General features: G+C 35.8%; 1 protein-coding gene across 1 annotated transcript in view; it reads right to left on the bottom strand.

The window, feature by feature from the left end:
- Positions 1–24,599, bottom strand: part of LOC109570108 (complement factor H-like) — a 377,373-nt gene that overhangs the window by 17,716 nt on the left and 335,058 nt on the right. Inside the window, 6 exon segments of the mRNA XM_070768847.1 lie at positions 10,375–10,557; positions 16,195–16,374; positions 18,756–18,935; positions 19,044–19,229; positions 20,114–20,290; positions 24,362–24,538. Of these exon segments, the coding sequence (XP_070624948.1) occupies positions 10,375–10,557; positions 16,195–16,374; positions 18,756–18,935; positions 19,044–19,229; positions 20,114–20,290; positions 24,362–24,538 (1,083 nt within the window).

Raw genomic sequence — 24,599 nt, forward strand, 5'->3', positions numbered from 1 at the left:
CTTCAGAAGACGTTGATACTTGTAAGGGTCTCCTTGTAGGTAACTACTGCCTTTTCTCAGGAAGGAGAAGAGGGTGACAGAGGATGATATGGTTGGGTGACATCACCGTTTCAATGGACATGAACCTGGGCAAACTCTGGGAGATGGTGAGAGACAGGAAAGCCTGGCATGTTGCAGTCCATGGGGTCGCAAAGAGTTGGACATGACTTGGCAACTGAACAACAACTTTCTATTAATTAATGTCTTATTTAAATTGGAGGCTAATTACTTTACAATATTGTGGTGGGTTTTGCCATACATTGACATGAGTCAGCCATGAGTGTACCCCCATCCTGAACCCCCCTCCCACCTCCCTCCCTATCCCACCCCTCTGGGTTGTCCCAGTGCACCAGCTTTGAGTGCCCTGTTTCATGCATCGAACTTAGACTGGTGATCTATTTCACATATGGTAATATACATGTTTCAATGCTATTCTATCAAATCATCCCCCACTCGCCTTCTCCCACAGAGTCTAAAAGTCTGTTCTTTATATCTGTGTCTCTTTTGCTGTCTTGCATATAGGGTCGTCGTGACCATCTTTCTAAATTCCATATATATGCATTAATATACTGTATTGGTGTTTTTCTTTCTGGCTTATATCACTCTGTATAATAGGCTCCAGTTTCATACACCTCATTAGAACTAATTCCAATGCAATCATTTTAATAGCTGAGAAATATTCTGTTGGGCATATGTACCACAACTTTCTTATTCATTCGTCTGCTGATGAACATCTAGGTGGGTTCCATGTCTTAGATATTGTAAACAGTGCTACAACAAACATTGGGGTACATGTGTCTCTTTCAATTCTGTTTTTTTCAATGGGTATGCCCAGCAGTGGGACTGCTGGTTCATATGGCAGATCTGTTTTCAATTTTTTTAAGGAATCTCCACACTGTTACCCATAGTGGTTGTAGTAGTTTGCATTCCCACCAACAGTGTAAGGGGTTCCGTTTTCTCCACACCTTCTCCTGCATTAGACTTTTAGATAGCAGCCATTCTGACTGGCAGGAGATGGTACCTCACTGTGGTTTTGATTTGCATTTCTCTGACAATGAGTGATGCTGAGCATTTTTTCATGTGTTTGTTAGCCATCTGTATGTCTTCTTTGGAGAAATGTCTGCTTAGTGCTTTGGCCCATTTTTGGATTCGGTCATTTGTTTTTCTGGTATTGAGCTGCAAGAGTTGTTTATATGATTGTGAGATTAGTTCTTTGTAAGTTGCTTCGTTTGCTATTATTTTCTCCCACTCTGAAGGCTGTCTTTTCACCTTACTTAGAGTTGTCTTTGTTGTGCAAAAGCTTTTAGGTTTAATTAGGTCTCATTTGTTTATTTTTGCTTTTATTTCCATTACTCAGTGAAGTGGGTCACAGAAGATCTTGCTGTAATTTATGTCAAAGAGTGTTTTGCCTAAGTTTTTCTCGAGGAGTTTTATAGTTTCTGATCTTATGTTTAGATCTTAAATCCATTTTGAGTTTACCTTTGTGTATGGTGTTGGAAAGTTTTCTAGTTTTCTTCTGTTATAGATGGTTGAGCACTTTTCCCAGCACCATTTGTTAAAGAGATTGTGTTTACTCCATTGTATGTTTTCGCCTCCTTTGTCAAAGATAAGGTGTCCACAGGTGCATGGATTTATCTCTGGGCTTTCTATTTTGTTCCATTGATCTATATTTCTGGCTTTGTACTAGTAAAATATGATCTTGATGACTGTAGTTTTGTAGTATAGTCTGAAGTCAGGCAGGTTGATTCCTCCAGTGCATTCTTATTTCTCAAGATTGCTTTGGCTATTCGAGGTTTTTTGTGCCATTCTTTTTTCTCAAGATTGCTTTGGCTATTCAAGGTTTTTTTGTATTTCCATACAAATTGTGAAATTATTTGTTCTAGTTCTGTGAAAAAAAATGTTGTTGGAGACTGATAGGGATTGCACTGTATCTATAGATTGCTTTGAGTAGTATATTCATTTTCAGTATATTGATTCTCCTGATCCAGGAACATAGTATATTTCTCTATCTATTTGTGTCATCTTTGATTTCCTTCATCAGTGTTTTATAGCTTACCATGTATAGGTCTTTTGTTTCTTTAGGTAGATTTATTCCTAAGTATTTTATTCATTTAATCACAGTGGTGAATGGGATTGTTTCATTAAATTTTCTTTCTGTTTTCTGATTGTTAGCATATAGGAATGCAAGGGATTTCTGTGTATTAATTTTATATACTGCAAATTTACTATATTCATTGATTAGCTCTAATAATTTTCTCATGGTGGCTTTAGGGTTTTCTATGTAGAGGATCATGTCATCTGCAAACCATGAGAGTTTTACTGGTTCTTTTCCAATCTGGAGTCCTTTATTTCCTTTTCTTCTCTGAGTGTTGTGGATAAAACTTCCAAAACTCTGTTGTATAGTAGTGGTGAGTGTGAGCACCCTTGTCCTGTTCCTCACTTTAGGGGAAATGATTTCAATTTTTTGCCACTGAGGATAATGTTTTCTGTGGGTTTATCATATATGGCTTTTATTATGTTGAGGTATGTTCCTTCTACGCCTTCTTTCTGGAGGGTTTTTATCATAAATGGATGTTGAGTTTTGTTAAAGGCTTTCTCTGAATCTACTGAGATAATCATATGTGTTGTTTTCCTTCATTTTGTTAGTGTGGTGTATTACATTGATTGATTTGTGAATATTGAGGAATCTTTGCATCCTTGAGAAAAAGCCCACTTGGTCATGATGTATGATCTTTTTAATATGTTGTTGGATTCTGATTGCTAGAATTTTGTTAAGGATTTTTACATCTGTGTTCATCAGTGATATGGGCCTTTAGTGTTCTTTTTCTGTGGCATCTTTGTCTGGTTTTGGAATTAGGGTGATGTTGGCCTCACAGAATGAGTTTGGGAGTTTACCTTCCTCTGTAATTTTCTGGAAAGGTTTGAGTAGGATAGGTGTTGAAAAGAAAAGTGAAAGTGAAGTTGTTTAGTCCTGTCTGACTCTTTGCGACCTCATGGACTGTAGCTTACCAGGCTTCTACGTCTGTGGGATTTTCTAGGCAAGAGTATTGGAGTGGGTTGCCATTTCCTTGTCCAAGGGAACTTCCCTACCCAGGGATTGAATGCAGGTCTTCTACATTGCAGGCAGATGCTTTACCCTCTGAGCCACCGGGGAGGGATAGGTGTTAGCTCGTCTCTAAATTTTTGATAAATTCACCTATGAAGCCGTCTGGTCCTGGGCTTTTGTTTGTTGGAAAACTTTTGATTCCAGTGCTATTTCCATGCTTGTGATGGGTCTGTTAAGATTTTCTCTTTCTTCCTGGTTCAGTTTTGGAAGGTTATACTTTTCTCAGAATTCGTCCATTTCTTCCAAGTTGTCCATTTTATTGGCATATAGTTGCTGATAGTAGACTCTTATGATCCTTTGTATTTCTGTGTTGTCTGTTGTGATGTCTCCATTTTCATTTCTAATTTTATTGATTTGATTATTCTCCCTTTTTTTCTTGATGAGTCTGGCTAATGGTTTGTCTATTTTATTTATCTTCTCAAAGAACCAGCTTTTAGTTTTGTTGATTTTTGCTATAGTCTCCTTTGTTTCTTTTTCATTTATTTCTGCCCTAATTTTTATGATTTCCTTCCTTATACTAACCCTGGGGTTCTTCTTTTTCTAGTTGCTTTAGGTGTAAAGTTAGGATATTTATTTTTCTCTTATTTCTTGAGGTAATCTTGTAAAGCTATGAACCTTCCCCTTAGCATTCTTTTTACTGATTCCCATATGTCTTTGGTTGTTGTGTTTTCATTTTCATTTTTTTCTATGCATATTTTGATTTCCTTTTTGATTTCTTCCATTATTTTGTTGGTTATTAAGAATCGTGTTACTTAACCTCCATGTGTTTGTATTTTTAATAGCTTCTTTTTCCTGTAGTTGACATCTAATCTTACCACATTGTGATCAGAAAAGATCTTTGAAAGGATTTCAATTTTTTTTGAATTTATCAAGGCTAAGTTTATGGCCCACGATGTGATGTATCCTGGAGACTGGTCCTTGTGCACTTGAGGAAAAGGTGAAATGCACAGTTTGAGGGTGAAATGTCCTATAGATATCAATTAGGTCTGACTGGTCCATTGTATCCTTTAAAGTTTGTGTTTCCTTGCTAATTTTCTGTTTGGATGACATGTCCATATGTGTGAGTGGGGTATTAAAATCTCCCACTATTATTGTGTTATTGTTCATTTCTCCTTTCATACTTGTTAGCATTTGCCTTATGTATTGAGCTGCTCCTATGTTGGGTGCATATATATTTATAATGTTATATCTCTTTTTGGATTGATCCTTTGATCATTAGATAGTGTCTCTCTTTGTCTTTTTCATGGCCTTTATTTCAAAGTCTATTTTATCTGATATTGCTACTCCTGCTTTCTTTTGGCCTCCATTTGCATGAAATATTTTTTCAGTCTGTATGTGTCCCTTGTTTTGAGGTGGGTCTCTTTTAGACAGCATATATAGGGGTCTGAGTGATGTTGGTGATGGACAGGGAGGCCTGGCGTGCTGCGATTCATGGGGTCGCAAAGAGTCAGACACGACTGAGCAACTGATCTGATCTGATCTGATAGGGGTCTTGTTTTTGCATCCATTCAGCCAGTCTTTGTCTTTTGGTTGGGTAATTCAACCCACTTACACTTAAGGAAATTATTGATAAGTATGATCCCATTGCCATTTACTTTGAAACAACAACATTATTAATTTTTTTTCCATTAAATTATAATGTGTCCTGGTATGGACCTTTTCAGGTTCATCTCTTTTTGGGACTGTCTGACTTCTAGACCTGAGTGTCTCTTTCCTTCCCCAGGTTAGAAAAGTTTAGCTATTATTTCTTCAAGTAAGTCTCTGTCTCTCTCTATTTTATTTTTTTTTTATTTTGAAATTAAACGGTTTTTATTGTTGCTTTTATTTTCTCCATAGGATTTTAATCTATTTTAGATAATAAATCTCAAGTGTTCCAGGCACCAGACAACTAATTTTTATTTAATTACTACTGACTTACAAACAGAAGAAGACAAATTATTCAAATGTTAAATGATTTTTTAGAACACAGGTTAACCCAAGGCAGTGGATATCTATTTATGAGAAATGTTCCGTGAAAGATAAAATATGATAATTTATGTTCATCTTTATTTTTTAATTTTATTTTATTTTTAAACTTTACATAATTGTATTAGTTTTGCCAAATATCAAAATGAATCCATCACAGGTATACATGTGCTCCCCATCCTGAACACTCCTCCCTCCTCCCTCCCCATACCATCCCTCTGGGTTGTCCCAGTGCACTAGCCCCAAGCATCCAGTATCGTGCACTGAACCTGGACTGGCATCTCGTTTCATACATGATATTTTACATGTTTCAATGCCATTCTCCCAAATCTTCCCACCCTCTCCCTCTCCCACAGAGTCCATAAGACTGTACCATACATCAGCGTCACTTTTGCTGTCTCGTACACAGGGTTATTGTTATCATCTTTCTAAATTCCATATATATGAGTTAGTATACTGTATTGGTGTTTTTCCTTCTGGCTTACTTCACTCTCTATAATAGGCTCCAGTTTCATCCACCTCATTAGAACTGATTCAAATGTATTTTTTTAATGGCTGAGTAATACTCCATTGTGTATATGTACCACTGCTTTCTTATCCATTCATCTGCTGATGGACATCTAGGGTGCTTCCATGTCCTGGCTATTATAAACAGTGCTGCGATGAACATTGGGGTACACGTGTCTCTTTCCCTTCTGGTTTCCTCAGTGTGTATGCCCAGCAGTGGGATTGCTGGATCATAAGGCAGTTCTATTTCCAGTTTTTTAAGGAAACTCCACCGTGTTCTCCATAGTGGCTGTACTAGTTTGCATTCCCACCAACAGTGTAGGAGGGTTCCCTTTCCTCCACACCCTCTCCAACATTTATTATTTGTAGACTTTTAGATCGCAGCCATTCTGATTGGTGTGAAATGGTACCTCATAGTGGTCTTGATTTGCATTTCTCTGATAATGAGTGATGTTGAGCATCTTTTCATGTGTTTTTTAGCCATCTGTAGGTCTTCTTTGGAGAAATGTCTATTTAGTTCTTTGGCCCATTTTTTGATTGGGTCATTTATTTTTCTGGAGTTGAGCTGGAGGAGTTGCTTGTATATTTTTGAGATTAGTTGTTTGTCAGTTGCTTCATTTGCTATTATTTTCTCCCATTCTGAAGGCTGTCTTTTCACCTTGCTGATAGTTTCCTTTGATGTGCAGAAGCTTTTAAGGTTAATTAGATCCCATTTGCTTATTTTTGCTTTTATTTCCAATCTTCTGGGAGGTGGGTCATAGAGGATCCTGCTGTGATGTATGTCAGAGAGTGTTTTGCCTATGTTCTGCTCTAGGAGTTTTATAGTTTCTGGTCTTATGTTTAGATCTTTAATCCATTTTGAGTTTATTTTTGTGTATGGTGTTAGAAAGTGTTCTAGTTTCATTCTTTTACAAGTGGTTGACCAGTTTTCCAAGCACCACTTGTTAAAGAGATTGTCTTTAACCCATTGTATATTCTTGCCTCCTTTGTCAAAGATAAGGTGTCCATATGTGCGTGGATTTATCTCTGGGCTTTCTATTTTGTTCCATTGATCTATACTTCTGTCTTTGTGCCAGTACCATACTGTCTTGATAACTATGGCTTTGTAGTAGAGCCTGAAGTCAGGTAGGTTGATTCCTCCTGTTCCATTCTTCTTTCTCAAGATCGCTTTGGCTATTCGAGGTTTTTTGTATTTCCATACAAATTGTGAAATTATTTGTTCTAGCTCTGTGAAGAATACTGTTGGTAGCTTGATAGGGATTGCATTGAATCTATAAATTGCTTTGGATAGTATACTCATTTTCACTATATTGATTCTTCCAGTCCATGAACATGGTATATTTCTCCATCTATTAGTGTCCTCTTTGATTTCTTTCACCAGTGTTTTATAGTTTTCTATATATAGGTCTTTAGTTTCTTTAGGTAGATATATTCCTAAGTATTTTATTCTTTCCATTGCAATGGTGAATGGAATTGTTTCCTTAATTTCTCTTTCTGTTTTCTCATTATTAGTGTATAGGAATGCAAGGGATTTCTGTGTGTTGATTTTATATCCTGCAACTTTACTATAGTCATTGATTAGTTCTAGTAATTTTCTGGTGGAGTCCTTAGGGTTTTCTATGTAGAGGATCATGTCATCTGCAAACAGTGAGAGTTTTACTTCTTCTTTTCCAATTTGGATTCCTTTTATTTCTTTTTCTGCTCTGATTGCTGTGGCCAAAACTTCCAAAACTATGTTGAATAGTAATGGTGAAAGTGGGCACCCTTGTCTTGTTCCTGACTTTAGAGGAAATGCTTTCAATTTTTCCCCATTGAGGATAATGTTTGCTGTGGGTTTGTCATATATAGCTTTTATTATGTTGAGGTATGTTCCTTCTATTCCTGCTTTCTGGAGAGTTTTTATCATAAATGGGTGTTGAATTTTGTCAAAGGCTTTCTCTGCATCTATTGAGATAATCATATGGTTTTTATTAATCAATTTGTTAATGTGGTGTATTATATTGATTGATTTGCGGATATTGAAGAATCCTTGCATCCCTGGGATAAAGCCCACTTGGTCATGGTGTATGATCTTTTTAATGTGTAGTTGGATTCTGGTTGCTAGAATTTTGTTAAGGATTTTTGCATCTATGTTCATCAGTGATATTGGCCTGTAGTTTTCTTTTTTTGTGGGATCTTTGTCAGGTTTTGGTATTAGGGTGATGGTGGCCTCATAGAATGAGTTTGGAAGTGTACCTTCCTCTGCAATTTTCTGGAAGAGTTTGAGCAGGATGGGTGTTAGCTCTTCTCTAAATTTTTGGTAGAATTCAGCTGTGAAGCCGTCTGGACCTGGGCTTTTGTTTGCTGGAAGATTTTTGATTACAGTTTCAATTTCATTTTTATTTGTTTCTATGCAAATTTTGATTTCTTTTTTTGATTTCTTCTGTGATTTGTTGGTTATTCAGCAGCGTGTTGTTCAGCCTCCATATGTTGGAATTTTTAATCATTTTTCTCCTGTAATTGAAATCTAATCTTACTGCATTGTGGTCAGAAAAGATGCTTGGAATCATTTCTATTTTTTTGAATTTACCAAGGCTAGCTTTATGGCCGACCCACCTCAAAACAGGGGACACATACAGACTGAAAGTGAAGGGCTGGAAAAAGATTTTCCATGCAAATAGGGACCAAAAGAAAGCAGGAGTAGCAATCAGATAAAATAGACTCATATCAGATAAAATAGACTTTAAAACAAAGGCTGTGAAGAGAGACAAAGAAGGTCACTACATAATGATCAAAGGATCAATCCAAGAAGAAGATATAACAATTATAAATATATATGCACCCAACATGGGAGTACCGCAGTATGTAAGACAAATGCTAACAAGTATGAAAGGAGAAATTAACAATAACACAGTAATAGTGGGAGACTTTAATACCCCACTCACACCTATGGATAGATCAACTAAACAGAAAATTAACAAGGAAACACAAACTTTAAATGATACAATAGACCAGTTAGACCTAATTGATATCTATAGGACATTTCATCCAAAAACAATGAATTTCACCTTTTTCTCAAGCGCACATGGAACCTTCTCCAGGATAGATCTCTCTCTATTTTAGATCCCCATAATGAGAATGGTACTGAAGTCGTCCCAGATGTCTGTTAACCTATCCTCATTTTATAAATTCTTTTTTCTTTTTCCTATGCTGTTTGGAAGTTTCCACTACTCTGTCTTACAGATCTCTGATCCATTCATCTGAATCCTCTAATCTACTAGTGATTTTCTCTAGTGTATTTTTCATTTCAGCCGTTGTATCCTTCAGCACTGTTTAGTCCTTCTTTATATTTTCTTATTCGTAAAAGTCCGTTTTCATTCATTCTTCTCTAGAGTCCACTGAACATCTTTATGGTCATTACCTTGAATGCTTTATTGGGTAGATTGCTTAACTTTGTTTAGTGACTCTTCTGAGATTTTGTCTTATTCCTTCATTTGGAATGCATTTCTCTGTCTCCTGATTTTACCTAACTCTGTGTTTATTTCTAAGAGTTAGGTATATTCCTGATCTTAGAGAAGTGGTCTTTTGCAGAAGTCTATGGGGCCCAACAGAATGCTCCCCTCTGAAGGATGTGTTCAGCAGATCTAGATGCTATAGGGGTGCCCTTCTGTTGTGTCAATGCCAACTACTCTGGGTGCACTAGTAGGAAAGGATCCCACTTCCTCCCCAGGTGGCTGACAGACTGTGCCTCATGTGGTGGCTGCCAGCCCACTCATAGGCAGGATGAAGTGTTGATGGAGCTGGCTTCAGGGCCTAAGCATACTTGAGCTGGTGATATCACACCCACGAGCAGGGTGACATGCAGGTGTAGCAGCTGTGGAGCCCAGTGGAGTCTGGGGTTGGTGCTGTCATGCTGGTGAGTTGTTAAGTCTCTGGTGCTATTAAGCTATGTATGTGTGTGTTAGGGAGAACTCTAAAGTGGTACTTGTCTCTCATGATGGCTGGCACCAGTATCTATGATCCCAATTGTCTTCTATCTCTCTAGAAGTTTCACAAAGATAAACAAATTAGTCTAACCCAAGCCTCTTTCCCATTGATGCCTCTTCACTGGGACACAGAGTATGGGAGATTTTGTATGCCTTTAAAGAACAGAAGAAACTCTGTTTCCTAAAGCCCTCTGGCTTTCTTGTGCACAAGTTACTCTGGCCTTCTAAGTCAGAATTTCTGGGGGCTTATTTTTCAGGACCATGACTCCCAGGCTGGGCAGCCCAGTTGTGCCTTCATTCTTGTCCTTTGATCATTAAGAATAAAATTTGCATAAACATAAATTTTATCTGTTATTTGCACAGTAGACCAAGGAGTTTGTCTGCATTTCACATCAGAAGTGAAAGAGTGTTCATCAGTTCATAAACTGAAACTGTGATTTACTGTTTCAAGATAAATTGGAAGAGACAGAGAGGACTTCATCCTGCTGATCCATACAAAGATTGTGTGCATGCTCAGGCACTTAGTCATGTCCAACTCTTTGTGACCCAGTGGACTCTAGCCCAACAGGTTCCTCTGTCCATGGAATTTCCCAGGCAACAACGCTGGAGTGGGTTGTCACCATCCTCCCCAGGGGATCTTCCCCATCCAGGGATCGAACCCGTATCTTCTGCATCTCTTGCGTTGCAAGAAGTTTCTTTACCACTGAGCCACCATGGAAGGATACAAAGCTTAGAGGAGTATTAATCTTCTTTAAAGAATATTTTAAACAAACTTATGCATGCACTACTTACCAATACATCGTGGGATTGACTGCCATCTCCCATCCTTGCACACAATTTCTTCTGAATCTTGAATTAAATAGTTTTCTTTACATAGAATTGATATTTTTTCTCCATCCTGATAATTCACTGTAGTTGTCATATCACAAGCATTGGGAACCTGAGGTGGAGGTGGGCATAGTTGTATTTTTGCTTCTGAAAATATTAAAATTAGATTTCTTGATTAAAAAGCATAAGTTCAAATATTAAAGGAAAATTTTTCAATAAACAGAAAGCCCTAATGTTATATCATAAATGATCAAATAATATGATACTCTGTAATTATACTCTTAAGCTTGTTTAGCACTTCAGTATATCACATTTGGTTCATTGTCTCATGATCTTAGTTTCTTCCTTTTATTCTTCCTGTGCTCAATCTTGCATGATTTATGTAAAACAGATTTTATTTTTTCTAACCTTTAGGATGCCCTAATTGAATTGCTCACTCAGTTATAGTTACTGAGGAAAAACTGCTATCAGGGTCTCTTTTTTTTTTTAGCAGATATTCATGATCAGATATATTGGACTTGGATTGAAGCCCTCACCAATTTTTCTACCATGGGAGTTGATTAGCCAGATAGAAACTACATTTAGTTAATAAACTATTAATTTGATGCTGATTCTTGAACAAGGTAAGAGTTAGATTGGTTCACTGGGATTTAGAGTGTATTGTTTACAGGTCAGTACTCTCCTGAAGGTACAGTTCACTAGCTTGCCTGCACTGTTAAACGATATATACACTGATGAATGCACCTTCTTTAATGGATTAGCAAGCCTGGCTTTCTCTACGTGACCAGAGGGTATAAAAGATCCCTCTGTAAACTGTGTCTGAGTCCATCAAGTAGAGATACCTCAAATATCCAATTCATAATCTGAAGACAAAACCTGTTCTGCTCAACTGAGGGAAGACTGCGTGAATACACCTGGAAGAATTTGGAGCCCTTTATGACCCCTTGGTTTTGCTTTCTCCTGTCATACTTCATTTCTATTTCATTAGAAACACTCTGCAAGTATAGGCTGGAAACTCATAAATCCTTTCAGGGAGCCAACATTTTGTATTAAATTCAGGGACATATTTGACTGAATATACTTTATTCATCATTAGTAATATCATCAGATCTTCTATTCTGATCTAAGTCAATAGGAGTATTTTTTGTGCTGTGTTGTGCTTAGTCACTCAGTAATGTCAGACTCTTTGCAACCCCATGGATTATAAACTGCCAGGCTCCTCTGTCCATGGGGATTCTGGATTCTCCAGGCAAGAATACTGGAGTGGGTTGCCTTGCCCTCCTCCAGTGGATCTTCCCAACACAGGAATAGAACCGAGGTCTCCTGGAACTCGGGTGGACTCTTTACCATCAGAGCCACCAGGGAAGACTTGGAATAGTTTATGTTTCATCACAAATATTTCTCTTATTTCTGTTTTAACTATTTTGACCTTTTTATCAATGTATTTTCAAGAATTTATTTTTTTTTATGTCTGATGTTTAAACATTTTTGTCCTAATAATTTTAATTTGTTAAGAGTCTTCCAAAAGTTAGTCTATACACTACATTTCCCCGTAAACTGAATATTTTGCAAATCAGCTATTTATACTTTTTAGCTTATTATAAAAATTGACATTTTAATTTTAGTTTTCCTTTCCTTCTATGTTCTTTGGATGTATGTTCTTTTCTGGATTCTAGATTGTACTACCTATTACTTAATTCACTTTTTTGTAAATCAAGTTTTAATCTATACATATCTTTGTTTTTTCCTGTGTACCATAGATTCTAAAGTATACAGTTTTCATTTTACTTAATTTAACATATTTTCTGTCAGTAAATCACAGAAAAAAAATTTTTTTAATTTCCAAGTTTTGTGATATAGTTGAATAAGTTGTTTATCTAGCTTTCTTTTAATTTACAATTGCTTTTAATTTATAGAGAATAATTTGAGGACTCATTACATGAAATTGATGAGGAATTCTTTTATCACATGAAAATAATCAGGTGTTTTAAATTAATTAGCTATATTTCAATAAATTAATGTGGACTTCCAGAGAAGGCATATTATGAAAACTATGAAGACCTATTTTATAAATATTAAAAAGGTAATTCACAAAGACTAAGCCATTATAAATATATAATGTATCTAAGAATATATCAGAGTACATGAAGCAAAGATGGGCAGAACTGAAAGAAGAAATAGACAAATCCACAACCACTTGTTAGCAATTCTGAGAGCATTCCTACTCTGATGGATAGAACAACTAGAAAAAGCTATTTTAAGATATAGGTACATTTTAGAACACTATGAACAATGTTAACCTGATCTAGAAACTAGAATATGCATATACTTTATATGAAATGGAAACATCACAAAGATAGACAACATGCTGTGCAACAAAGAAAGAATAAAATTCAAAATATTAAAAATTTACAGACTGTGTTCTATGACAAGGGAATTAGATTAGAAATAAATAAGAATAAATTATCTATGTAATCACTGATGATAATCATCAAATTGTGTACAGTAAATATATGCAGCTCTCTAGATAAAAATCATACCACAGTATTACTGTTAATGGAGACTGAACTACTTAGAAATCCATAAATATGTGAGAATTAAACAACACATTTCTAAACAACTGTTACATCAAAGAAGCCACTATGAATATTAGACAATATTTCACATACAGTTCATTGAAAATAAAATTGATACATATTTATAAATTTTTGAGGCACAGGTAAAGCAATACTTAGAAGTAAAAAAAGGTAGTTTTACAGGCTTAGATTTCAAAAGCAGGATGGTTTGAATCAAGAGTAAAATTAAAATGAAGCGATCAGAAAAAAGGAAAATTAAGTCCACAAGAGAGAAAAAATTGAGAAAGATTAATAGAAAAGAGAAAACAGAAAATTAAGAAAGTTAAAAATCATGAACATTAACAACATACAAATTAGACACAAGAGGAAATGGAAGAAACTATGTGTGTTAAAAATGTTAATTTGAAAATGATAATTTTGAAAAACAAAACTCTATTCACAAAATAAAGGAGGGAAACAACTCTCAATACCAAAAATGAAAGAGGTGAGATTACCCAATATACTATAGGATTAAAAGAAAAATAGAATGTTATGTGACTATTAGAAATGATTTTACATCAATCAATTTCATAAGTTAGGTAAAATAGAGATATTTCTTGAAAAATGCAACAGTCACACAGAGATAAGACAATGTAGAAAATGTGAATAGCATACTCCCTATTAAAGAAACTGAATTCTTCATCAAGGGAATATTTCAAAGAAGCAAACTGCATATCAGATCTCACGTGTGCTCAGTCGTGTCCAACTCTCTGCAACCCTATGGACTGCAGCCTGCCAGGCTTCTCTGTCCATGGGATTCTGCAGGCAAGAATACTGAAGTGGGTAGCCATTCCCTTCTCCAGGGAATCTTCCCTACTCAGGGATTGAACCCGGGTCTCCTGAATTGCAGGCAGATTCTTTACTGTCTGAGCCCCCAGGGGAGCCTATTGGTATGTCTGGAAATATTGAAGCAGAAATAAATAGAGACATACCATGTTTATGAATTCAAAATTCAATATGGTAAAGAAGCCAATTGTCCACAATTCTTTTCTCATTACAAAGTCATCCCATTTGATATACAACCCAATATTTTATCAAAATATTATAAAGTAATTAACCTCCAATTAAAATAAATAAATTTATATTTTAAAAAAGTTTGTAAGTTTCCCCTGAAATTTCTATGTTCAAAACCAAAATAACTAAAGTTATTTTGAGTGAGAGGAACATACTTGGAGACTATTATCAGACTTTCAGCCTGCTAAAAAGCTAGTTACAAAGGTAATTTGGCAGCAGTGAAGATAGTTAAGTGACTAAATATAAAGTTCAGAAATAAATCAACACTTTCCTGGTTAACTGATTTTTTCACTTCAATGGCTTTTCCACACATATTCTTAAAATAATTGACAATCCATCCATAAAAAATCAACTCCTACTTTATGCAATTCTCAAATGTTAACATGAGACAGATAACATACTTAAATATACTCACATAAAATTATAAAGTTTCTAGAAGAAACTGTAGAACATATGTACTTCACTACCCCTAAATGTTGCTTGCTTCTTTAAAGATGCAGTTGTGTAGCAAGCTCTTTTAATTTTATATTTGCTACTAATTTAGAATAATTTATAATCATGAATTCCTTGAAATTTTGGGGGAATTTCTTCATCATATGAAATAATAAATTGTTGTAATTTAACTATATTTAAAAAGCTAATATATATTTCCAGACAAGGTACATGACAAAAATTAAGAAGTATTTTATAATTAAAAAAAAGTTAATTCACAAGGACCAAGCAATCATAAATATATAATGTATAATATACAATGCTCTGCTTAGCCAGTCAGTCATGTCTCACTCTTTGTGATCCCATGGTCTGCAACCTGCCAGGCTCCTCTGTCCTTGGGGCTTCTCCAGGCAAGAATACTGGAGTGGGTTGCCTCCATGGGATCCTCACAACACAGGGATTGAACCCAGGTCCCCCCCCACTGCAAGCAGATTATAGACTGATCTACCAGGGAAACTCAAGAATCCTGGAGTGGGCAGCCTAACTCTTCTCTAGGGGATATTCCTGATCTAGAAATTGAACTGGGGTCTCCTGCATGGCAGGCGGATTCTTTACCAGCACAACTTCCAGGGAAGCCCATAATATACAATGTACATTATGTATCAGCATGGCAGTTATTTAGAAGCTTGTTGTTTAATTCCTAAATAGTTATGTTTTTCTAAATAATTTATTCTTCATTAATACAGCTTTATTGTTGTATGATTTTTATATTTGGATCTTTATAAAAGGATGAATTATGAGGTGGAATATTAGACAGTAGATCTGGTTTTCTATTGATTTGAAGCTTCTTTCTAGATATTCTAGGCTTGTAGAAATTGGTAAACATATTGAGGATAGGGAGTCCAAAAGTCATAGAGTTGGAGAAGAGAAACACAGATATTAAAAGTGGAAAATTGAAATGAACCTATTCAATTGGAATTCATCATGTAAACATGACTCAAGACTTCTCAAGATAGTTAAACAAACAAGAGAAATAAATGACTGCTGCTGCTGCTGCTAAGTCGCTTCAGTCGTGTCTGACTCTGTGCGACCCCATAGATGGCAGCCCACCAGGTTCCCCTCCCTGGGATTCTCCAGGCAAGAACACCGGAGTGGGTTGCCATTTCCTTCTCCAATGCATGAAAGTGAAAAGTGAAAAGTGAAAGTGAAGTCGCTCAGTCGTGTCCGACTCCTAGCGACCCCATGGACTGAAGCCTTCCTGGCTCCTCCATCCATGGGATTTTCCAGGCAAGAGTGGGGTGCCATTGCCTTCTCCCAAAATAGATGACTAGATAGATACGTAAATATATATAAATAGATACATAGATTGATACATATAGATATGTTGATAAATACATAATAGTTCAGCATAAACATAAGTACATGTATGTGTAATACACAAAATCAGAAACAATGGCTTTTCCATAGAAATGAGCACACCTACTGCCCAGATGTTAATTTAAAGTCACAAAGTCTCTGAGTTGTTTGTCACATAGCTGATTAAGGCACGTTATACAATTAATATTTAGACACATTATTTTGATTAGCTTCTAAATTACCTTGCAGATGGAAAATATTTGGAATGATAAATAGCTAAATTTCCTTGAAGGACACAAAGATACTACTTTTACAAGTTAGAGAGATATAGAATACATTTTTTAAAACATTATGGACAAGAGATTACCTTCATTGCAGTCTACTTTAGGATCCCATTCTCCATTTATACAGATTGAGTGTTTGTGTTCTGATTTTCCTCGACATTGGTAACTTTTGTTGGTGTTATGGTCATATTCAATCTTATGTGCTGGTCTCCCCTCAGGTGGAAATAATGTTGACCCTTTACACTTCCTAAGTTCATCTGTTGCTATAAAATGAAAACATTCTCTTGAAAAGACTAATTCTAAAGAACCAAATAGCTTAATAACAAAAAATAGCTATGGAGTCAATAAAATAATGATGTGAGAATTTCTGCCTACAAATTGCACCAGCCAAGTTATTGCTGATCAAATTGCATGAGATGAAAAATTATACATGAGCCTGAGTCTTGTGTCCAGTTTTTGAAATTTCAGAGAAAATACCCATTCTAAAGATTTCTGCCTTTTTGACTGGAATATTTTTTGATGATCTACATAGCAAATAGCTATCATGTGAATAAATTTGGTCCCAAACTTGAAATCTGTGCAAATGTTCATAAATTTGCTTGTTGACCTTAAGCATCTCTACATTATTTTTAATTCACAATCTTAAAACAATAAAATAAAACAATTTTCTGTGGACTAAGCATACCAAGTTGCTACTTTATATACATTTTTTTCAAGAAATAATATGAAACATAATAAGAAAACTACATCCAAGGTGTTTTGTATAGAATCTTAACTTTTAAGCAAATCTTTTACCTGACACCAAAAATAAACAAACACTTGAAATAAGAAGATGGGTACTTAAAGTTACAACCTATCTTGCATATACACTTGGAGTCTTTGAGCCACTATGTTATGTATCAGATCATTATAATGCAATATAAAGCCATGATAACAATTTTTTTCTAGCTCCAGGATAAGTTAAATATGGACTAAAAAAGCTTTATGTATATATATACCTATTTTATAAGTTCAGTGCAAGTGGAAGTTCTTTTTGAATTTGACAAAATATCTGTATAGATCTTTGGCAGTATATGTTAATGATTTGTTTATGATAAAGGTTTAATGAAATGAATAAAATAAGGAAAAGTCGAGTAGATAGTCAAAGAAAAATGATGATATCAAAATAAAACTCTGAAAAAATAAAATAACAAGCTGAATTGAAAACACACTAAAGCCTTGAGAATTAGCCCTGTTTTTAAGTTTTGTTCAGGGTGTTGATGGACATAAAACCAGTAGTATTCTTCAAGGAATGGTGGCCAAAGGAAGATGTATACTCAAAAGGAGAAATAGTGGCTGCGGGCCTCATCCTATGATGGACTGATTTCTGGAAGGAAAGCAGACTTATTTTATTAGGAGAAAATAAGCATAGTAGGAAGAATGACAAGCTAGATTAGACAGAGTTACAAAATAAACCTCGAGAGAAGAAAACTGGAATAAGGTCTATTATAGCAAAGGGGGACTACATTAAACTGAATACAGGTAGAGGATTAACCTTTGCAAGGAAAACTCTGAGGTCAGAAGAGTAATAATTGAAGCAAACATTTTGGCATTAGGTAGAATGAAAAGTTAAATGAGGTGAGGTCATTTGAGGAGATAGAAGAGGACAAAGATGAGGTTTGATCTTGAAGAATTGGCAATACCTAGGACAAATAATGTGTTCATGAAAATGCAGGGATTAATAAGCAAAAAAAAAATTACTATTTAACTAAATAAACTCCCACTGAATGTCTCCCATCTGTCAATTGGTCTTTTGACATGGGTCTTTTGACATACTGTCGGCAAAGAAAACAGCTATCAGTCCCTGCCCTCACTCAGGGCCTAAGCCTAAGCCATACCTTCTTCTTGGAATAATTAATGACTAGAAATATAATGAGTTAATAGGCCTGGAAATCCAGGGCTGTCTTTGAATGCAGAGCCCAGGAAAACTCCAGGAAAAAGTCTATTCCAATAGAAAAAATGAAAGAAGGCAGCTAACATTGATTCTCTTGGTCAGTCATCAAAGACTTGATCATCCAAAAGTCAGGATGAATCTCTTACAGGGAAATGCATCAGGGCAGGTTCCTGGCCCCACCCCAAGTGCCTCCCATGACAGAGTTACCTACTAACAGGGAGGGCTGGAGCCCACCCTTCCCAACACAGTAAATTCCCTTTGCAGAATTTGAAACAGATAGAGAAATTATCATTGTTAGAAGCTTGAGAGGGAAGATTCCTACAGAAATGTATCAAATGGGTATTTTCCTCAACTATAATTCCTGGTTTCCAATGTTCTAAAAGAAAGAGTACCATATAAAAGCAAAAATGGCATTTCTGCAATGATAGTTGTATTTTCCTGGTAACTAGTACTCCCATTTTAATCACATGAGTATCTGTCAGTAAGGTTTAGTTTCACATTTGTCAAGATAAACAATGTCCATATCAGGACAGAAAGATGGATAAAATTCTATTGCTAGTTTATATTTTTCCTCTTTAGACACATATTGGACTATAAAAATCAAATGTTTGGGGTCATTATATTTTAAGATCTGACATTCTCAAGGATAACTCTAAATTTCAACAGAATGGCTGCAAATACTAAAGGTCAATTTGAGATGTGTATTCTGACCAATGCACTGAGGAGGCTGGGTCCACTCTCCACTAATACACATGATAAATCTGGGTCCAATCATTGTAAATGCTTCTCTGCAACTGAACTCAACCGAGTCTCCATGGTGATAGGGAGGGACAGAAGGCTTGACATCGCCGTGATCAAGGTCAGGTATATTTCCACAGGTACGCTCCTCCTCTGAAAATCCACAAATATATTTGTCTTTAAAATATTATTTAAATGTGTATATGGATACAAATAAGAGTAATGATTTACCTTGAAATATTACTACTTTTAATACATTACCAATACACACAGGTAAAGCTGTCCATTCTCCATCAACACACTGAATTTTATGAGAACCCTTCATCAGAAATTTGGGGTTGCAAGCATATTCCACAACCTCATTGTGTGCATATTCTTCTTTGTGTATTTCTTTCCTTTTCCCATTAGGAAGTTCAGGAGGTAGAGCACAGGACTTTACTTTCTTTACTGTAGAAATATTGCATAAATTATGGTAACATTGTGTCTTATAACTGAAAAATCCAGCTAATGCAGAAATGGATTTCTCTAAATGATCTTTTATTTGTTATATAATTAATTTTAGCATTCTTAAACGATGAAAAAAGAATAGTGTTTACTGATTCTGTTACTCATCTTGAACTAGTATATTGAAGTCTATGTATGCTCAGAAAGCATGTTCATTATCCAGACATGTTAAATAAATATGCAAACCAGTTACTCAATCTGGGAGTATAAATTACAGCAATACTTTTATTCCACAGAAATACTGTGTGAAAACTTTTTGAAAAAATATCATTTGAGAGAAGCATTTGAAAAGTTTAACTTTGATTCATATGATTTGATACATGTGACTGAACTGATTTTAAGTTACTTGAACACTCTTTAGATATACTTGAGGACACTAGATGCCCACAGTATATAAACTCTCCAATATTAATGGTGGAATTGCAGGAAAAAGGAAAACTAACAAGAAATCCTGCCAGTGTCAGGTTCCTCATGCATTTATGTGGATTCTCCACCACATATTTCAAGAAGCACCTGGAGGTTAATTTCTTAAAGAAGGAAAACTGAGGTATACCCAGCACATATCCTTGGTGGGTCATTCAGTTGTGTCTGACTCTGTGTAACCCCATAGACAGCAGCCCACCACACTTCTCTGTCCCCTGGATTATCCAGGCAAGAATACTGGAGTGGGTTGCCGTTTCCTTCTCCACCTTGGTGGGTATATCTCTGCCTTAATGCATTAGACTATAGATGCACTGGAAGTGGACAGAAAATTAAGGGAGGGAAATAAAAAGGTTGATATCTGAAATCCCAACTCTTGCTCCAACAACTGTCAGATAAATATTTACCTTTACACGTTGGAAGTTTAGGGGACCATCCAAAGTGGTAGCACTGAACTGAATCTGCTCCAACCATAATACGGCCTTGACTGCAGGAGAATTTCAGCACATCTCCAACTTTATATGTTTCTTTCCTGGGATAAGCATTTAAGTATGGATCCATTTCAGGAATACTGCATTCTCTTTCTATCAAAAAAGATAAATAATTGAGTGAGAATATTTAACCATTGCAAAATAAATATTATTTGTGTCACATAAAATGAGGTGCTGGGTACTGCATACACAGAACACACATTAATGCTCTTCCTTGAAAAACATTACATGTTAGGTTTTATACATCCTCTGCACTCATCTGGGATTTTGAGAAATAATAAGGTATTGAGTAGCAACATATATGCCTGATAATTTATTTGTAAAGTCAACTTGTTAATACTGGATCTGATTTTATCACTGACATTTACAAAATATAATGCTACTTTTTTGGTCTCAAAATGTAGAAATATTCTCTCAGAATAAAAAATACACAATTTTAAAACTGAATACAAATGAAAAAATGGTATTATAAAAAATATACCTGGGAAACTAGAACACACAAGAGAGACATTTCTCTTATATTTGAGTTACAGGTACTTTAAAAATCACTTAATTTTATCTACAAGTATAGAAATCAAACTGAAACATGAAACAAAATGAGTAAACATGTTCAAGGTCACATAGGCATATTCTAGGTGTCTTGATTATGTATATGACAACACAAACATCTAATCTTATTGTACCTATAAATGAGCTTAACTATTAATATATGTTTAATTATTCTGATTCATTTTAAAAAAGTATAAACTTATCATTGAAAATGTGTAAAATCTATGAAATTTGTGACATTGCTGTGTGTGGATTAGTCGTTCACTTGTGTCTGACCCTTTGTGACTCCGTGGAGTATAGCTGGCCAGGCTCTCTGCCCATGGAATTCTCCGGGCAAGAATACTGGAGTGGGTAGTCATTCCCTTCTCTAGGGGATCTTCCTAACCAAGGGATCAAACCCAGGTCTCCCGCATTGTAGGCAGATTCTTTACCATCTGAGCCACCAGGGATTGCTACATATTATCAAAAATTTCATTATTCTTTATTTGGAATCTTCCTATTGCTAAATCATTTTTAAACTTCTCAATTGGAATTTAAGAATTAGAATCTCACCAAAAAGTAGAATCATACTATCTAAAATTCTTCAAACATTATCATAAAATTATACATAAGCTAACTAGTTTTACAAGTAATGCCCCCTCCCCCCAAAATCAATGTTTGTTTCTGCTTTTTTGTTGTTGTTGTTTGTTTCTGTTTCTGCTTTTTTTTAATGTTGAGTTTTGTAGCTTAGATGAGAGGTTATTATTGATGAGAATCATTGGGTTTCCTTTCCTAAAATTCTATTCCAAACTTCCACATAGCAATACTTCTGATGTTATGTGACTTTGTTTACATATTTTATGTTTATCTTATGTAAAATTCCTATTTTATCATACTGTGTTAAATATTGCTTTAACAACAAAAAGGTCTTGGCATTAGGCTGTTTTCCAACTGCTGTCTTCCAATAGAGTGACTGTAAGAAAGACATGATCATGTTAAAAGCCTTTCCCTTTACTTAGAATTGTTAGTAGCTCAGTTGTGTCCATCTCTTTGTGATTCCCTGACTGCAGCTCGCCAAAATTCCATGGAATTCTTCAGGCAAAAATATTGCAGTGGGTTGCCATTCCCTTCTCTAAGGGATCTTCCTAACCCAGGGATCAAATCCAGGTCTCCCGCAATGCAAGTGGATATTTTACTGTCAGGTGGCTCGGAAATTTTGAAAGTGAAATTGTAGTCTCTCAGGTATGTCTCTTTTTGACCCTATGGATTATAGCCCTCCAGACTCCTCTGTCTGTGGAATTCTTCAGGCAAGAATACTGCAGAGGGTTGCCATTCCCTTCTCCAAGGAATCTTCCTGACCCAGGGACTGAACCCAAGTCTCCTGCATTGCAGGCAGATTCTTTACCATCTGATCTTTTTAAAATAAGCCAATTGCTTTGCTGCCATGGCTGCCGCAAAGGCGTGTGCCTCTGCTGACGAATGGTTTCCAGGCTTTCTTTGCATAGACGTCTTCCTACATAAACTTGACCCGCAGTCCCTCCTACTTTCTAAGCACTTGGATTCTTTTTTCTTAGAATACACTTATTGGATTAATATAATAGAAATATTTTTACTTTTTGGTTCATTATTTGCCTTAATTTATCTTTTTATTTTTCTCATACTGGCATGAAAGCTCTTGAAAGACATACCACTGTCCCCCACTGTATTCTTCACAATTACTCTTAGGCAACTTCTGGCATATATTAGGTGCTTGCTGACAGCCTGAAAGTGAAATTTGGGCTCTGGACACTGTTGAAGAAGCCTGGCCTGTTCCTCTAACAAGCTTCCCCTGTGTGTCTATCTGAAATCTCTATCCTGAACCTCTTGTTCTCTGTCACAACCAAGCCTTTTCAAAGAGTTATGTCCACATGCTGTATTGCATTTCTTACTAATAATTTATTTAGCAGGTTCTAAGTAGGTTTTCCCCTGTCTACTCCATCTGAAACTGTCTCTCTCACAATTAATGTTGGCACCACATTTTTAGTCTTTTAACCTGGCTTATTAACTGAATTAGAAGTATTCATTAGTGTAACTATTCTAATGTAATTAGTTTACAATTTCCTTGATTAAACTGTATGGCAGGCATTATGACAAGTGTATATGAATAATTTATTTTAATAACTAAAAGATCTTTTGAAATATTAGAACATTTGTAGATATTAAATCATTTTACAGACTCAGAGGAGTGAATAAACCTTCAAATAGGTTGTTGCCCTTAGATTCATACTTAGCAAATGGTGGAATTGGATATAGAACCATTTCAGGCTGATTCCATAGAAATTACTATTAGTCAATTTATTATCCCTTGCTCTTAAATCATTTTACTCTGTCCAATCTATGCAACATTCATTCTGACATTTTTTTCTCCTAAATTCCTGGGTCCTCCTTTCTTTCTGTCCACTTTGCCATCTATTCTTCTTCTGTCAGACACCTCAGTGTTGGAAGCTTCAGGACTCAGTCTTGAGCTTTCTTCTATTTTCATTCTACATTCTTTTCTAATCTGATGTCATAATTTAGAGAGTGATAATCTCATGTGGGTATCTCCTGCTTAAACCTATGCATTCAACACTACAGTTGATGTATCCAATGTTTATGGTCCCCATTGGCCCAACCACAATGTGTTCAGGTCAAAGTTGTGATGCTCTTGCAAGAGTGTTCTTTCTCCTGCCAGTACCATGTAAGAAAGTCATTTCCATTTGCTTGCTTGCTTATGAGAAAATGGTATTCAAAACATGAGTCCCTTCAACTTTTGCTCTTTCTGACAACCAACATTTAGCAACGTTATGTGCATTTATTACCAGGAGGATATATCCCAAATCTATTCTCTGCTCTGAATCACTTCAGCCAAGAATTTATCTAATCCCCACACTTTTTCACCCCGCATGGTTTCTTGAATCTTCTCTTGTCCATCATAAGCACAGCATACAGAAAAAATCCACAAACGGCCTTCAAAAATCCAAATAAAATTATATCATTCCTTTTCTTAAAATTCCCTATGGCTTTTCATGAATCATAAAATCAGTCAATGTTAATATGCCTTGAAATAACCCAGCTCATCTTTCCTTTGCCTCATATCAGCTTTAGCTCATAAAATCCTCTCTCATTCAGTAGAATCCGCCCACCTTCATATTTTCCAAATATTACCTTGCTGCCAAAGTTTGCACATAACTCTTCCCTTGACTTGGGACACTCAACATCCACTCAGCTTACCAGAGACTGAAGCCCTATTTTCAACCCTGGAAAAAACACATCTGATTGGCAAAATAAAAGAGATCCATGTCATTGTCCTCAGAACTTGTCCAAGTCAGAAAATAAAAAGCACCTGTCAAAACCTGCAGAAGTTAACATTCAAGGTAGGAGGTATAAGCAGACACTTACAAGCAAATACTTGAACAGGTTGCAAGACCCTGTCATTTTGTATTGAGTGAGTCATTGGACTTTAAAACTTCCCCTCCTTCCAGTTTACATTAAAGTAGAAGGAAGCATCATTCCTTAAAGATGATTCTAGATCTGTGTAATTTGGTACAAATAAAACACTTCTGACAATTACTGTTAAATTTTGCTTATCTCTAAGAACATCTGGAAAAGAGTGCTTACCATAGCATGCAGCTTTATCAGACCAGCCGTCTTGACCACATACTATGGAGCCTGTGGTGCGTCCATCTCGGTTCTCATACCCATCAACACATTCGTAGTCCAGCCTGTCGTTCAGCCTGAACCACGTGCCATCACTTTTGACTCTGGCCTTCTCAAATACTGGCCTGTCACAGGATTCTAAGGGATAATGGGATTTTGATTTTATTTCTAATATTATTTACTGGGCAATTTGATTGAG

This window comes from Bos indicus, chromosome 16, assembly GCF_029378745.1.
Source record: "Bos indicus isolate NIAB-ARS_2022 breed Sahiwal x Tharparkar chromosome 16, NIAB-ARS_B.indTharparkar_mat_pri_1.0, whole genome shotgun sequence".
Classification (NCBI taxonomy): Eukaryota; Metazoa; Chordata; class Mammalia; order Artiodactyla; family Bovidae; genus Bos; species Bos indicus.